The 18,169-nt window shown below is 44.7% G+C and overlaps 1 protein-coding gene across 1 annotated transcript in view; it reads right to left on the bottom strand.

Moving 5' to 3' along the window:
* SLC46A3 (solute carrier family 46 member 3) overlaps window positions 1–18,169 on the bottom strand; it is a 61,567-nt gene that overhangs the window by 6,366 nt on the left and 37,032 nt on the right. Inside the window, exons 4-5 of the mRNA XM_075334620.1 lie at window positions 5,087–5,170; window positions 1,869–2,025 (exon numbers count right to left, since the gene is read on the bottom strand). Of these exons, the coding sequence (XP_075190735.1) occupies window positions 1,869–2,025; window positions 5,087–5,170 (241 nt within the window). The remainder of the gene's footprint in view (window positions 1–1,868; window positions 2,026–5,086; window positions 5,171–18,169) is intronic.

Here is an 18,169-nt window from a genome sequence, read left to right as displayed (position 1 = left end):
ACGCCAAACGACCCACCCCCTTAGGAAGGAGGCGGGTCGCCGGCCAGAGCGACGTCGCAGGGCAGGTAAGTGCGTGTGAAGCTGCCGTAGCGATAATGTTCGCTACGGCAGATATCACAAGATATCGCCTCTGCGACGGGGGCGGGGACTATCGCGCTCGGCATCGCTACAATCGGCTAGCGATGTCGCAGCGTGCAAAGTACCCCTTAGGCCTTTATGCTTATCCATGATAGCACTGTCTAGGGCAGTGATGGCTAACCTATGATGCATGTGTCAGAGGTGATACGCTGGGCCATTTTTGCTGACACGTGCAGCAGGGGCAGGCGGCAGCATCCCGACCCATAAGACAAGCCGTGGCCGCTGGTGATTTAATTAGAACTGCATGTGCAGACTAAACTGTTCCGAAATGACAGGCCCAGGGGGAGCCACACATTCAGTTCTAGTTAAATTACCGGCAGCCACAGGTCGTCTTATAGATCGCAATGTGGCCGCCGGTAATTTAATCAGGGTCTGAGTGAGGTGTGCTTATGCAGTACATAACACGCCTCACCTAACCCAGGGGTCTCAAACACAAGGGACATTACGACAGGATGGGACATAGCTAAAAGAAGGGGACAAGGATGGGCACAGGAATGCACACCTTACTACAAGGGTGACAAGATGGGCACGTTACTAAAGGATGGAGCACATTACTACAGAGGACAAGGATGGGCATATTACTACAGGATGAGAACAAGGATGGGCACATTAATACAAGTGACAGGATGAGCACATTACTACAGGATGGGGACAAGGATGGGCACATTACTACAGGATGGGGACAAGGATGGGGCACATTACTACAGGATGAGGACAAGGATGGGGCACATTACTACAGGATGGGGACAAGGATGGGGCACATTACTACAGGATGAGGACAAGGATGGGCACATTACTACAGGATGGGGGCAAGGATGGGGCACATTACTACAGGATGAGGACAAGGATGGGGCACATTACTACAGGATGGGGACAAGGATGGGCACATTACTACAGGATGGGGACAAGGATGGGCACATTACTACAGGATGGGGACAAGGATGGGGCACATTACTACAGGATGGAGAACAGGATGGGGTCATTACTACAGGGGACAAGGATGGGCACATTACTACAGGATGGGGACAAGGATGGGAACATTACTACAGGATGGGGAAAAGGATAAGGTCATTTCTACAGGGGGCATGACTTCTGGGGGGAGAGGGAGAGGAGATATTCATTATCTCCTCTCTCCCCCCAGCAGTCATTATCTCCTCTCTCCCCCCAGCAGTCATTATCTCCTCTTCCCCTCCCTCCAGCAGTCATTATCAGATAACGTTTTGTATTAGAGCTACAAATTTCAAGACGTGACACACCACCTAAGTTATGCATGTTTTTTTTATAAATTCTGACACACCAAGCTCAATAGGTGGGCCATCACTGGCCTAGGTCATGCTGTGAAGACAGGAGGGCCAGCTCCAGCTGGTCTCATTTCTCTAATAATGGGTGACAACATCAGAATTCACAAGAGGAACAAACAAATGAGGTGTAGACAACAAGGGGTCACGTAACAAGGGTAGAAAACTAAAGGAACACCAGATCCTTATTCTCTTGCCACAATGCCTACATGCATCTACTTATTCATGCTTCCGTTTACTATAATAAGCTTAATGTACGGCTCGTGCTCACCGCCCATCACAAGCCAGTTCTGCTATAACCACAGATCATTACATTACGGTAACTCAATTATGGAAGATTAGATTATGATTTAATTACTGGGGAGAAATTAAATTTATATTGAAATGAAATTCCCAAAAGGTTAATATATTCAGTACAAAGGTTGCTCTTACCAGACCACGCCAAATGGGACTAAGCTGATGATGGCCGATAACAGGAAGGAAAACCCAGGAAACCACAGCACCGTGGCTCCGTATATGCTGTTAAAGAAGGCAATGGTGAGGCTTCCTGTTAAACTCTCCAGACAGGCGATGCAAGCAAACAATGCTCCTGTAATACAGTAATGAGGTTATTTAGAGAGGAAGTTCAGAGGGTCACAACTGTGAAAGAAATGTCTGCACATGCAACCATCATGAACAGCGTTTCACTGCCCGCACTGGATAGTATAGGTGATGTCACAGGGTGTGGGGGACCAACGAGGATCCTAGACTGGCCCTCAGGTTAGGGGGGCCCGAACTGTCCCTACTCACAGAGATAGGTCTAATGGTGACGAAGTCTGGGCTGCCTTCCTTGCCCAGCACCTGGCCAACCCTGATCTAATACCCCTCTCCCTCACCCCAGGGGAAGGCCAAGGAAGGCCCACAAATATGGACAAATGGAAAAACCAAAACTCGATCACATATCTAGCACACACGGACATATAAGACAATAAGTGATCAGCACAAAATAACTAGATGATGAGAGGATTTCCAGAGCATACAGGAAATCACCAGCAACAGGAACACAAGAGCATACGGACTGGGACAACAAAAGCTATAGCTGGCATGGGAAGACAGATTCCTCCATCTTAAAAAGGCATGGAGTAACTGTGATAGGTCTCCCACAACACGTGATCCAAAAGCTAATCTGCAGACTAGCAGAAATGAACTCCTGATAGGTCAACCACTAATTAGCACTCAGCTGGTTGACATCGGAGCCTGTCGTCCAACTCAGAAGCATCAGAGAAAACATAACGTGGACTGTCAGAGTCTGCAGTCTGAAAAGTGTCTGATGCCGCCATGACACTCGGTGAGTTTAGAGCCAAACATCGTGTGGCAGGCGATGAGTAGTTGATCGCAGGGGTCTGATCCCAGGACCTCACACATTGTTGACCAGTCACTGTGTATGTATACCTGGAGGATATATGCAGTCCATATTGCAAGGGGTAAATCGGTGCATATTACAGTAGTAGACTTCAATCTGCAGCAAGTAAAATCTGTCTTTAGCTTCACCCATAGTAATCCCTTAATTTGTGCCAAGTTTTTTCTCCTATGGCCAATGGCCTGAGCTATGGTATTTATCCCCTCCATTCGCCCCAATAAGGCGTTTCCATATAGCAGCATGTTTTTATTCTTGAAGCAAAGAAAGGAATAGTTCAGTAATAAGAAGCTCAATGGAGCTTGGCCTGCCTTTTTTCTCATGTGCTCATACATTTTAATGGATGGTTTATTACAGACCTATATAATGCAGGTGCAGTCATGTATGATCACTGCCCTTTTTCCATTGTCTTTCGGAAAAGTGAAAACCTATTTATTGAGGAAAAGGAAACATTACATGCCTCTTATAAGTCAATGGAGCCCATTAGTATCACTTATATCTCTTCTGGTTAATTTTAAAATGTAAGCCTTGACACTAGTGTGATCAGAGCCTGACATCTCCGTGCATGTGAAGGGCTGTGTGATATACAGTGCCTTGCGAAAGTATTCAGCCCCCTTGAATTTTTCAACCTTTTCCCACATTTCAGGCTTCAAAGATAAAAATTTTAAAAATTTTATGGTGAAGAATCCACAAGTGGACACAATTGTAAAGGTGAACGATATTTATTGCTCATTTTAAATTTTTGTAAAAAAATAAATAAATGAAAAATGGGGCGTGAAATATTATTCGTCCCCTTTAAGTTAATACTTTGTAGCGCCACCTTTTGCTGTGATTATAGCTGCAGTCGCTTGGGGGTATGTGTATTAGTTTTGCACATCGAGAGACTGAAATTCTCGCCCATTCTTCCTTTGCAAACAGCTGGAGCTGAGTGAGGTTGGATGGAGGCGTTTGTGAACAGCAGTTTTCAGCTCTTTCCACAGATTCTCGATTGGGTTCAGGTCTGGACTTTGACTTGGCCATTCTAACACCTGGATACGTTTATTTGTGAACCATTCCATTGTAGATTTTGCTTCATGTTTGGGATCATTCTGTTGTTGAAAGACAAATCTCTGTCCCAGTCTCAGGTCTTTTGCAAACTCCAACAGGTTCTCTTCAAGAATGGACCTGTATTTGGCTCCATCCATCTTCCCATCAATTTTAACCATCTTCCCTGTCCCTGCTGAAGAAAAGCAGGCCCAAACCATGATGCTGCCACCACCATGTTTGACAGTGGGGATGGTGTGTTCAGGGTGATGAGCGGTGATGTTTTTATGCCAAACATATCGTTTGGCATTGTGCCCAAAAAGTTTGACTTTGGTTTCATCTGACCAGAGCACCTTCTTCCACATGTTTGGTGTGTCTCCCAGGTGGCTTGTGGCAAACTTTAAACAACACTTTTTATGGATATCTTTGAGAAATGGCTTTCTTCTTGCCACTCTTCCATAAAGGTCAGATTTGTGCAGTGTACGACTGATTGTTGTCCTATGGACAGACTCTCCCACCTCAGCTGTAGATCTCTGCAATTCGTCCAGAGTGATCATGGGCCTCTTGGCTGCATCTCTGATCAGTCTTCTCCTTGTTTGAGATGAAAGTTTGGACGGACGGCCAGGTCTTTGTGGATTTGCAGTGGTATGATACTCCTTCCATTTCAGAATGATCGCTTGCACTGTGTTTCTTGGGATGTGTAAAGTTTTGGAAATCGTTTTGCAACCAAATCCGTCTTTAAACTTCTCTACAACAGTATCACGGACCTGCTTGTTGTGTACCTTGGTCTTCATGATGCTCTCTGCGCTTTATACAGAACACTGAGACTATCACAGAGCAGGTGCATTTATACGGAGACTTGATTACACACAGGTGGCTTATATTTATCATCATCAGTCATTTAGGACAACATTGGATCACTCAGAGATCCTCAATGAACTTCTGGAGTGAGTTTGCTGCAATGAAAGTAAAGGGGATGAATAATATTGCACGCCCCAATTTTCATTTTTTTTATTTTTTACAAAAATTTAAAATAAGCAATAAATATCGTTCACCTTCACAATTGTGTCCCACTTGTTGTTGATTCTTCACCATAAAATTTTACATTTTTATCTTTATGTTTGAAGCCTGAAATGTGGGAAAAGGTTAAAAAATTCAAGGGAGCCAAATACGTTTGCAAGGCACTGTAGTAAAAACACGCTGCTGTTGCTTTTGAAATTTCTCTTCTTACCTTGCTCATTTTCCAAAACCACTTTGGACATCATTGACCTCAGGACAGGCAGGGGCATTGCAGAAAACACCAAAGGAAGTCTCACTGCAAAACATAAAATAAGAGAATGCTAAACACAGAAAATGCACAAAAGATTACACAGTATCCCAGCGTTATTTTTCTATTATTACTATTAAATTAAGATATAGAGGATAAATAAATCTTCTCTATCTCAGGACCTCAGCCTCGTCCTCCTCCCTATCCTGTGTGCGTCTGTAAAAGCCCCCATACACGATAGACTAAAGTCAACCAAAATCTTAAAATCGGCAGAGAGCCCTACATGTATGGTGGCCTTCCGACCTCGATAAACTATGTCATGGGAGAAAAGGATCCGGTTGGCTGAATTTCACTGAGGAGTCAACAGTCTGCAGTCACATGGGGCGCCAGAGTCCCAAGCCAGGACAACACTTAAGACAAGAGAATGCAAAACGAGCCTCCGCTAGTGGCCAGTCTGCATTACAACAAGAGATTGCTAAGCAATGCCACTTGGATAAGAAGGCGAGTCTTTAGTTCCTCAAGCTGGTGACCAAATGAATTCTGATCAGCAGGTTAATCCCTTGCTTTCTGCAGGATTTCAATAAAGGCCCAGTCACACTAAACAACTTACCAGCGATCCCAACAACGATCAAACCTGATAGGGATCGCTGGTAAGTTGCTAGGAGGTTGCTGGTGAGATGTCACACTGCGACGCTCCAGCGATCCCACCAGCAACCTGACCTGGCAGGGATCGCTGGAGCGTGGCTACACGAGTTGCTGGTGAGCTCACCAGCAACCAGTGACCAGCCCCCAGCGCAGCGTGGAAGATGCTGCGCTTGGTAACTAAGGTAAATATCGGGTAAACAACCCGATATTTACCTTGGTTACCAGTGCACGCAGCTACACGTGCAAAGAGCAGGGAGCAGCGCACAATGCTTAGCGCTGGCTCCCTGCTCTCCTAGTTACAGCACACATCGGGTTAATTACCCGATGTGTCCTGCAGCTACATGTGCACAGAGCAGGGAGCAGCGCACAATGCTTAGCGCTGGCTCCTTGCTCTCCTAGTTACAGCACACATGGGGTTAATTACCCGATGTGTGCTGTAGCTACATGTGCACAGAGCAGGAGCCGGCACTGACAGTAAGAGCGGAGGAGGCTGGTATCAAAGGTAAATATCGGGTAACCAAGGACAGGGCTTCTTGGTTACCCGATGTTTACATTGGTTACCAGCCTCCGCAGAAGCCGGCTCCTGCTGCCTGCACATTTAGTTGTTGCTGTCTCGCTGTCACACACAGCGATCTGTGCTTCACAGCGGGACAGCAACAACTAAAAAATGGCCCAGGACATTCAGCAACAACCAACGACCTCACAGCAGGGGCCAGGTTGTTGCTGGATGTCACACACAGCAACATCGCTAGCAACGTCACAAAAGTTGTTCGTTAGCAGCGACGTTGCTAGCGATGTTGCTAAGTGTGACGGGGCCTTAAGGCTGACTTTTAGGGATCAGGACAATGCAGCAAAGGTGAGAGACTAAAACAGTGAAGGCCACAATACTAACCACTGAGCCACGTGCTGCTCGTTGTGCTGTCTAACGCCCCCTTCACATATCCATGCAAAAAACGAACATTTTGCATAGTCTGTGGTATAGGAGTGTATATATGTGTGTGTATGTTCACGCGTGTCTGTGCGCGTGTGTATGTTCTGTGTGTTATGCGTGGGACATCCGGATTGCACAAAGACAGCATGAACTTGTATACAGTACTTGCCTGTCTCCAGTGCTGCTGTCTCCGGCGCTGCTGTTACACTTGCTTCCGGGTCAGTGCAGTAAATATTCATGAGCATAATGAGCAGGCCCAGAAGCAAGTGTGGCAGCAGCGTCAGAGGCAGGCAAGTATATATATTTTTTTTTTAAGTGACGTGTTTACTCCGGTATATGTCACACTGATGACATCAGTGTGCGGTGTGTGTGCCACCCGTGGTGCCGGCAGAAAACGGACATGTCGCCATGTGGAAAACACGGATATGCGTTGTGTGTGAAAATACGAACGTATGCGCAAACCCATTGATATTAATGGGTCTATGTCAGTACATGTCTCCGGTACATGCGGAAACAGACGTCATACGTACCAGAAATATGGATGTGTAAAGGGGGCCTAAGAATTAGGCTGAATTCAGAAGTCCATGAACAGATTGAACTGTACAAACCGTCCACTGGTTTCCCAACCTAAAATCAATAACCTTATATTATATAATATTTATCAATACTGTCTAAGGGCAAACTCCGACATCTGTGAAACATGGTGCGAGCACAGACCACGCTGCATGGACTTGGCACAGGTCTGTTATATATATATATATATTCAGATCAGGAGACCTGTGCCAAGTCCATGCAGCGTGGTCTGTGCTCGCACCATGTTTCACAGATGTCGGAGTTTGCCCTTAGAAAGTATTGACAAATATTGTTTAAAAAAATATTCTCATGTCACACAAACATGTGATAAGTGAATAGATAACTAAATATTTGCTGTGCGTCTACAAGTCACAAGTTGCTTCTGCCAGTGTACAGGTAAGGCTAAGTTCACATTTCCGTTGTTTTGTATCAGTCACATGCATCGCTTGACGCATGTGACTGATGTGTTGTACAACGGGTGACAACGGATGACAAAGAAAAGAATTTCATTGTCGGACTCCTTTGTGTGCGGGAGGGGGCGGAGCCAAGTGGGGGGCGGAGCCGAGTGGGGGGGGCGAAGCCAGGCGCTGAGGATGTCAGTGGCATTGCTGCGGTCTCCATGGCTGGGGACAGGTGAGAGTGTGAGTGAGTGTTGTGAGTGAGTGAGAGTGTGTGTGTGTGTGTGTGTGTGTGAGAGAGAGTGTACACGTGCGGAGTGTGGGAGGGGGCGGAGCTGAGCGGGGGCGGAGCCAGGCGCAGAGGATGTCCGTGGCAGTGCTGCGGTCTGCATGGCTGGGGACAGGTGAGAGTGTGAGTGAGTGTTGTGAGTGAGTGTGTACATGTGCGGAGTGCGGGAGGGGGCGGGGCCGAGCGGGGAAGTGTCGGCCTCCCTGCACACGTAACCAGACAAAATATCGGGTAAAGCAAAGCACCCGATGTTTACCTTGGTTACAGGCATACACCGCTTCGCGCTGGCTCCTTGCACCGTAACCAGGTTAAATATCGGGTAACCAAGCAAAGCTGGTGACGTGTGCAGGGAGCTAGAGAGCATGCGCAGCGAAATCCGATGGATTGCACTGCTCAAAAAACGTTACATGCTGCGTTCCTCCCGCCCAGCGGTCAGTCGTTCCACGACTGATCAGTGGGGCGGAGGGTGCAACGCAGCATCATCAGTCACAATCCGCCGCTCATTCAAGTCTATGGGAACAACGGAATCCGCTAAACGGATTCCGTTGTTTACCAGAACAGCGGATTGTAGCTGATACAATTTAACGGAAGTGTGAACCTAGCCTAAACAGGTAAATGTAGACTGTAAAAACAGTATATTAGTAGTATAACAGAATAGTTACATCATTTATATTATACAGCATATATACTCTGTGTGTGTATATATATATGTATATATATATATATATATATATATATATATATATATACACACATATTTTAATATATATATATATTATATACACACACATACACAATACTGTGCAAAAGTTTTAGCCAGGTGAGGAAGAAAATGCTGCAAAGTAAAAACTTTCCACAACAGAAGTGTTAATTGTAATTACTTAGTTGATGAATATAAACTAAAGGCCGCTTTACATGCTAAGACATCGCTAGCAATTGCTAGCGATGTCGAGCGCTAAAGCACCCGCCCCATCGTACATGCAATATCGTGTGATCGCTGCCGTAGCGAACATTATTGCTACGGCAGCGTCACACGCACATACCTGCTCTGCGACGTCGCTGTGACCGGCGAACTGCCTCCTTTCTAAGGGGGCGGTTCATTCAGCGTCACAGCGACGTCACAGGAGCGTCACTGAACCGCCACCCAATAGAAGCGGAGGGACGGAGTTGAGCGGGACGTAACATCCCGCCCACCTCCTTCCTTCCTTATTGCGGGCGGCAGCAGGTAAGGTGAGGTTCCTCGTTCCTGCAGCATCACACATAGCGATGTGTACTGCCGCAGGAGCGACGAACTACTTCGTACACCGAGCAGCAGCGATATTCGAGAATAGGGGGGCATGTCACCGATGAGCGATTTTGACCGTTTTTGCGACGATGCAAAATCGCTCATAGGTGTCAAACACAAAGACATCGCTAAAGCGACCGGATGTGCGTCACAAATTCCGTGACCCCAACGAGATCGCTCGAGCGATGTCGCAGCGTGTAAAGCGGCCTTTAGTGAATGGACAAGATAACTCTCACACTGGAGTTTATTCTCTCCTCCAGGAGAATCGGATGCATTGTGCAAATGACACTTGGCTCAAGCTCTTCTGGGAGTACGTCATGCAAAAGTGCCGGCATTGAGGTCCTGCGCAGGTGCACTTTGATCTGCCCTGAGAAGGGCAGATCAAAGTATTCTAGTGCGCCTGCGCAGGACCTCAATGCCGGCGCTTGTGCATGACGTAGGACGCATCCTGCACCCCGGCTTCAGAAGGAGGACGAAGATGGCTGAAAGAGGAGGCGCCGCACCGGGGAACAGAGACACCCATCTGACCCATCTGCACAGTACTGATCGTTTAGGTGAGTATTATAAAGTGTTTTTTTTTTGTTTTACACAGCGGCCTGGGCTCTTATATACAGCATGTTAGAATACTGTATATAAGAGCAGCTTATAGGCCCCAAATCTGGTGACAGGGTTCCCTTTAAAGGGAAGTAAGCATGAAGTGTTTTTCTTCTACCGCAAGTTTCTTTGGCCAACTACTAAGTCTACAATTCTTTGTTAATGGAGAAAAATATAAACTACACTTCTATTATTTATTTATTTTTTAAAAACAGACCTTCAGCACTGAATCACTATTCAAACCAAGCACAGGTGCTCGGTGCATCATGTCATGGCCAAACATTTAAGTGCACCTTCCCACCTGCATCTCCACCCTGCTTTGGCTTTATGAAGCCAGAGATGTCAAAGAAGAGTAGAGGGTGGAGATCGAGGGAAAACAAGCAGGTCGGAAGGCAAAATTTGGCGCCACTCACATCAGCTCTTTTTTGACGGAAAGCCGGATCCAAATGCGTTTCAGTTCCATTCATTTACAATGGAGGCGAAGCAAGATCCGGTCACATGCGGTTGCGCAAGTCATATACAATACCGCGCTTCCATTGTAAATGATTGGAACTGAAACGCATTTGTGCTGGATCCAGCTTTCCGGCAAAATACCACTGATGTGAGCGACGCCATATGTTTTGCCACGCCATGATGCACTGAGCGCCTGCACTTGGTTTGAACAGTCATACTTGCTTTGCAGCATTTTTTCTCCACACCTGCCTAACACTTTTCAATATTGAATTTGCAACACCAAGAAGGAAAACTTGGGGAATTATAGAAATCACAGGATGGATAGAGATGTTAAGGATTTGTAAAATTATGGAAAAAAACAATTTCCAGATAACTCGATTAATTTAATATCGATTAGGAAATGACCACCATGCCCAGAAATACACACATTTACGAGACTTGATCATTGATGTCAATAATGGCTATCAGATGAATATTCTGATATTCTGCCATGCTGAATACACTTAGGTAAATCATCAAGATCTGCTGCTGGCAGCTATCACAAGATATTGCAGCTGCGACGGGGGCGGGTACTATCGCGCTCGGCATCGCTACCATCGGCTAGCGATGTCGCAGCGTGCAAAGTACCCCTAAGCCTTTCTTTTTCCCATCATTTTGGTACAGGCTAATCTTAGTTTAATCTGTCCATAGAAAGCTTTCCAGAGTTCGGCAGCTTCTCTAGATGTTTCTTGGCAGTGTAATCTGGCCTTTCTATCTAGGCTGATAAATAGTTGCACCTTGTGGTGACCCCTCTGTATTTGCTCTCATGAAGTCTTCCCGTTATGGTAGACTTAGATACTGAAACACCTTTTTCCTGGAGAATGTTCTTCACTTGGGTGGATGTTTTGAAGGGGTTTTTCTTCAGAATGGAAAGGATTACGTGTTCATCCACCACTGTTGTCTTCCGTGGACGTCCAGGCCTTTACTCACAAGATGACTAGTTCACGTTTTTTTTCTTACAGAATCTATCAAACCGTTGATTTGGCCATCCTAAAATTTCTGCTATCTCTCCAGTTTTTTATTTTGTTTACTTTTTTTTCAGCCTGATGATATCCATTTCTCTTCCATTAAGAGCTCCTTTGACTGCATATTATAGGTTCACAGCAACAGCTTCCAAATGCAAATGCCACACCTGGAATCAGCTCCAGACCTTTCCCTGATTAATTGGATGATGGATTAATGACGGAAGAGCCCATATAGCCCATTAAAGAGCTTTTAAGATAACTGTCCAATTACTTTTGGTCCCTTGAAAAAAAAGAAAGCTACATGTAAGGCCTCTTTCACACGTCCGTGTCTCCGGCACGTGTCTAGTCCGCTTCCTCACGTACCGGAGACACGGGCACACGTAGACCCATTTAAATCAATGGGTCTGCGCTCACGTGCGTATTCTGCCATGGACCGTGTGTATGTGTGGAGCATACGTGTGCCTGTGTGCTCCACACGTAGACATGTCCGTTTTTCTCCGGCATCATGGGTGTCACACGGAACGCAAAATGGACCACACGGAGGTGATCCGTGTAACACGCGCCGGAGAAAACACACGTGTCTGAGAAAATAATAAAAAAAACTTTACTCACCTTCTCCAGCCCTCCTGTCTCTGCCGCTGCTGTCACTTGCTTCCGACCGCCGCTCATTATGCTCATTGAATATTCACTTCACTGCGGCCGGAAGCTGCAGCAGCGGGGAGTCGGCAGGACCGGAGACCGAAGATCAGCACCACGGACAACGACACCAGGGACAGGTGAGCAGAAAGTTCCCGTTCTCCGTGTGTTATCACGGATAACAAACGGAGAACACACGTGTGCCATAAACACAACTCACGGAGGGCAAAACGCACCTTTGACACGTCCGTGAAAAACGTGCGTGGTTTTTCACGGACGTGTGAAAGAGGCCTTAAAGAGCTGCAATTCAAAAAATCCTTATTCATTAGGCTGTAAGTTGTAGCCAATACTTATTATACAACAATATGTTGACTAAGTTTGGTAATCAGGTAAAATGCCAAAACCTGTGTCAATGTCCAAATATTTCTGGACCTAACACTACTATACACACACACACACACACACACACACACACACACACACACACACACACACACACACACAGTATTAATGATCCGTTCCATAGCTGAAAAATATAGTAACTGGCCTAAGGAGTATTTTGGGGGCGATAGGGAACTCCTTTTGTACTTTGATTGGGCCTTTCTTTAACCTGTAATGTTTGACTTGATAATCCGCTGAAAGCACTGATAAGTGTCAGCAGTTATATAGAAAACTGGAAGAAACTAATGTAGGTGCAAAGAGGGCAGACTTCTGTTTTGAGTAAATTATTAATAACAAATAACAGAAACCTTTAACTGGTTAATAAGCAATGATCTACATATTCTTCATTCATGCAGTCTGCACTGATCGCGGCTGTTTAAAACAGATTAAAGAGGACCAATCATCAGGATTTTCCAATATAAAGTAAAGCCAGTGCTATACTGGTTCTAGGAGGCTGAATGTAAGCATAGGTTTTGTTCTGAGATTGGATGTTTTAGTTCCAGCAATGCACCGCTATTTGATTGACAGGTGCAACAGGAAGGGAATATGTGGGTTGGGTTTTGCTATCTATTCCCGCCACTGTCTGCTGCCTGGCCTCTGTAGATGCTAAACTGTATGGGCTCTTTCCAGGTATGAATCATTTCCATCACGTGATAGGGGTGTGTTTGAAATGCAGCCCATACAGTCTAACATCTACCATGGCCAGGCAGCAGACAGGGGCAGGAAAAGATAGGAAAACCCCACTCACCTCTTAGATATTCTGTAGCAGCTATCAATTAAACAGCAGTGCATTGCTGGAACTTTAATTGCACATATTTCTGAAATAAAACATCCAATCTCTGAACAAAAGCTATGCTTACATTCAGCCTCCTATCTCCAGTATAGCACTGGCTTTACTTTATATAGGAAAATCCTGATGGTTGGTCCTCTTTAAATGCTGCTGTAAGTCTTCAGGTAACTCAAAAATGTATAACCCTGATATACAATTTTAAAAAAGATTTTCTATAGCGTGGATGGAGAATTGAAAGAGTTAACACTGCGCTGCCAAGGTCATGAATTAGACAGAAATTATTGAAAGTGATCTTATTCTACATGTTTCGGAGGCTATGCCTCCTTCCTCAGGACAAATCACAAATATACTCTAGGTATATTTGTGATTTGTCCTGAGGAAGGAGGCACAATCTCCGAAACGCGTAGGGTATATTTCTGATTTGTCTTGAGGAAGGAGGCACAGCCTCCAAAACGCGTACGGTATATTTCTGATTTGTCCTGAGGTAGGAAGCATAGCCTCTGAAATGTGGAGAATATATTTGTGATTTGTCCTGAGGAAGGAGGTATAGTTTCCAAAACACGTAGGGTATATTTGTGATTTGTCCTGTGGAAGGAGGTATAGTCTCCAAAACATGTAGGGTATATTTGTGATTTGTCCTGAGGAAAGAGGTATAGTCTCCAAAACACGTAGGGTATATTTGTGATTTGTCCTGAGGAAGGAGGTATAGTCTCCAAAACATGTAGGGTATATTTGTGATTTGTCCTGGAGGAAAGAGGTATAGTCTCCAAAACTCATAGGGTATATTTGTGATTTGTCCTGAGGAAGGAGGTATAGTCTCCAAAACACGTAGGGTATATTTGTGATTTGTCCTGAGGAAGGAGGTATAGTCTCCAAAACTCATAGGGTATATTTGTGATTTGTCCTGAGGAAGGAGGTATAGTCTCCAAAACTCATAGGGTATATTTGTGATTTGTCCTGAGGAAGGAGGTATAGTCTCCAAAACACGTAGGATATATTTGTGATTTGTCCTGAGGAAGGAGGTATAGTCTCCAAAACGAGTAGGGTATATTTGTGATTTGTCCTGAGGAAGGAGGTATAGTCTCCAAAATACGTAGGGTATATTTGTGATTTGTCCTGAGGAAGGAGGTATAGTCTCCAAAACACGTAGGGTATATTTGTGATTTGTCCTGAGGAAGGAGGTAAAGTCTCCAAAACATGTAGAATATATTTGTGATTTGTCCTGAGGAAGGAGGTATAGTCTCCAAAACACGTAGGGTATTATTTGTGATTTGTCCTGAGGAAGGAGGTATAGTCTCCAAAACACGTAGGGTATATTTGTGATTTGTCCTGAGGAAGGTGGTATAGTCTCCAAAACACGTAGGGTATATTTGTGATTTGTCCTGAGGAAGGAGGTATAGTCTCCAAAACACGTAGGGTATTTGTGATTTGTCCTGAGGAAGGGGGTATAGTCTCCAAAACACGTAGGGTATATTTGTGATTTGTCCTGAGGAAGGAGGTATAGTCTCCAAAACACGTAGGGTATATTTGTGATTTGTCCTGAGGAAGGTGGTATAGTCTCCAAAACACGTAGGATATATTTGTGATTTGTCCTGAGGAAGGAGGTATAGTCTCCAAAACGAGTAGGGTATATTTGTGATTTATCCTGAGGAAGGCAGCATAGTCTCCGAAACGCGTAGAATAATATACTCTCCAATAATTTCTATCTGATTCATGATTTGGCAGTGCGGTGTTAACCCCTTCACTTCTCGATCCATACTATATCTACTTCAAGGGGACTGCTGCGGCTGAGGTTTTTCAAGCAATTTATGGTGGTTGTGACTGATCACAGCCCATCAAGGTGAGCAATTTGATTTCTTATCCTTCTATCCCACAAGTATAAGACTCCGTAATGCGCCTCTTGTCTTTTCAGAATTTTTTTCTGGCTACTGTGGTTCCGTGAGAGTAAAAATATTTTCTACTTAGATACAGGAGAATTATCAGAGCACACGGTCAGGTCACACCATTATATAGTACGTGTCACAAAGAAACGCAATCTCTGATCTCTAGATAAGCAAAGTCTTGTTGATAGTTTCAATTGCCAAGAAATCCACCCACAGGTACAGAATTGCAACACACATGTCTGCTTCGTCTGTGCTCAGTTAGCCCTTTAACCCCTTACTGCCGAAGCCTGTTTTCATCTTCCATGACCAGACCAAATGTTATGATTCTGTCAATTTATGTAACGGGAGAAAATGGACGATACAATTTGTTGTGTAATTTCTCCTGAGTATACAGACACCCCATGTGTGGTGGAAACTACTGTTTTGGTGCATGGCAATGCTCTAAAGGGAAGGAACGCCATTAGACTTTTAGAAGCGCAAAATTGACTGAAATAAGTAGTGGATACCATGTCACGTTTGCCGAGTCCCTGATGTGCCTAAACCGTGGAAAGCCCTCTCAAGTATCCCCATTTTGGAAACTAAAACACCTTAAGGAGTTTATTTAGGGGTGGCACGGTGGTTCAGTGGTTAGCACTGAAATCTTGCAGCGCTGGGGTCCTCAGTTCCAATCCCACCAAGGACAACATCTGCAGGGAGTTTGTATTGTCTCCCTGTGTTATTGTGGGTTTTCTCTGGGTATTCCGGTTTCCTCCCACACTCCAAAGATATACAGATAAGGAATTTAGATTGTGAGCCCCAATGGGGACAGTGTTGATGATGTATGTAAAAGCGGAATATGTTGGCTCTACATAAAAATAAAGATTATTATTATTTAGAGGTTTGCGGAGCACACCCTATGGGACTTGCTTGGCAATTCATTATACCTGTCAATGTGACACTGACAGAACACCCGTTAGACCATGCTCCTGTGATGGTCTAACAGGCCACGATAGCTAGCTAACCCAGATGTCAACATTTGACTTCGGGTTGCCATGGTAAGGCTCAGGACCCTGTGATCAAGTAAGGGGGCCCTGATTTGGTGGGAGAGGAAGCGCACTCCCTCTCCTAGCCTCCTAACTGCTACGATCACTATTGATTGCGGTTTTATTGATTGAAATTAAGGGGGTTAAAGAGTCAAGGGCTGTGCTTTCAAAGGCCCTAGGTCTGACAGCCGGAGCTCAGCCATCACTTAAGCCGAGGTCCCAGCAGCAAATGCTCAAGCACAGCTCCAGGTCCCGCACAATCGCCATGACGTACCATTAGTACATTTTCACAAACGTGCTGCAATACATGACATAGCATTATAGGATGTAGAGTGCACCAACAAAAGAAGGAAAACAAAAAACAAAACATGGAAAAACCCTGAGCACCCTCCCCCCAGAAATGATCTGTTTATGGCTGGCGGTATTGGGACAGAGACTCAAACTGCCCAATCAGTGACTTCCATTGGGATTTAGGTAAAGTCCAGGTCTCAAATCAAACTTTAAAGACCAGCTGATCCCATCGAACAGAAAAAAAACAAACATAAGTACTGTATTTTTCAGACTATCACATGCACTTTTAAATAAGAAAAATTCCTGTGAAAAAGTGTGTGGGTCTTATAGCCCATGTGATGGAGGAGAATGCCGACAGCGCGTCCTCCCTGATCACAGAGAGAGCTGCCCTCTCTCCTCCTGCTCTGCACTGACCTATGTGATGGGTGCAGAGCAGCAGAGGAAGCTACCGCGATCTGAATGGAGGCTGCTCCAGTTAAGTAGATGAAAAACCTTCTATTTAGTTAACCTTAGAACCTTTCAGGTCATGTGACTGATTGATCAAATGACCTGAAAGGTCCTAAAGTTAACTCTGTGGAAGGTCTTTCAGCTGCTTAGCTCCTGGAGCCTCCGTTAAGATCACAAGCAGGCATTGCAAGATGTGAGCATATGTGCATGTTGCAGAGCTGTAAGTGTGTCTATACGTGCATATTGTTTGCATGTAGCAGAGCTGTGCGTGTCTATATGTGTATGTAGTTTGCATGTAGTGGAGCTGTATGTGTCTATATGCGCATTTAGTTTGCCTGTAGCAACGCTGTGTGTCAATATGTACATGTAGCTGAGCTTAATGTCTATATGTGCATGTAGTTTGCATGTAGCAGTTCTTTGTGTATGTCTATAGGTTACATCAAGAGGAGGAGGGAAGGAGAGAAGATCCGGCACCGACGTAATAAAAAAAAAAATCTTTATTCAAAATTCATAAAAAAGGTAATTCCAACCAAGTGCAGAGTATATTTACGCTTGACGCGTTTCGGAGATGTGACTGATTACTCCTCTTGATGTGACTGATTATTCAGCTGTGGAAGCCAAACCACTTGTTCTGTGCACCGGACCAGAAGTTGGAGATACCTGTTTTGGAGTGGTGAACTGACCTAAATTCCTTATTTATGTCTATATGTGCATGTAGCAGAGCTGTATGTGTCTACATGTGCATGTAGTAGAGCTGCGTGCATAAAATACACACTGCAAAAAGACACCAAGAATAAATTTATTACCTCCCTATTCTACCCCACTACTTTACACCACCAGAGAAGTTTGTAATTAATATGAAAAACGTTTTTCATATTTTTCCAGAAATACCTTTTTTACTTTTCTGTTGACAAAGCAGGACAAGCAGCACATTTCACGGTAGATACAAAATTTACAAAAACTCAAATACTTACGGTATATTTTATTTTCCGTTTTCATTTACATTTTTGAAGCACCACGCTAGAGTGGTGCATTAAATCTAAGCCCTCTTCCCCGTGCCTTATACTTACCCTTTGGCATCTTCACCTTTTTTTCGCCACTGCTCCGGTCCCACGGCGCCATCTTATGACTAACTTTTGACTGGCCAGAAGTCAGAAGTTACGTCACAAGGTTTCACTGCAACATTGCTACATTTTTTGGGGGACTTTTTGTTAATTCATTTATTTATTTATTTATTTTTAAGCTGGAACCCTAGTTTACGCATTACTATGGAAAACATCATAGGCCCAAGTGCAATACGAGAAATAAAAGAACAGGTAGCGCTGCCTCTAGTGAAGCCTAAGGGGCTTAAAAAAAACTGTTCTC

The sequence above is a fragment of the Anomaloglossus baeobatrachus genome, chromosome 2 (assembly GCF_048569485.1).
Source record: "Anomaloglossus baeobatrachus isolate aAnoBae1 chromosome 2, aAnoBae1.hap1, whole genome shotgun sequence".
NCBI classification, from domain to species: domain Eukaryota; kingdom Metazoa; phylum Chordata; class Amphibia; order Anura; family Aromobatidae; genus Anomaloglossus; species Anomaloglossus baeobatrachus.
The sequence above is the reverse complement of the archived record's forward strand: the minus strand, read 5'-3'. Positions and strand labels throughout refer to the sequence as shown.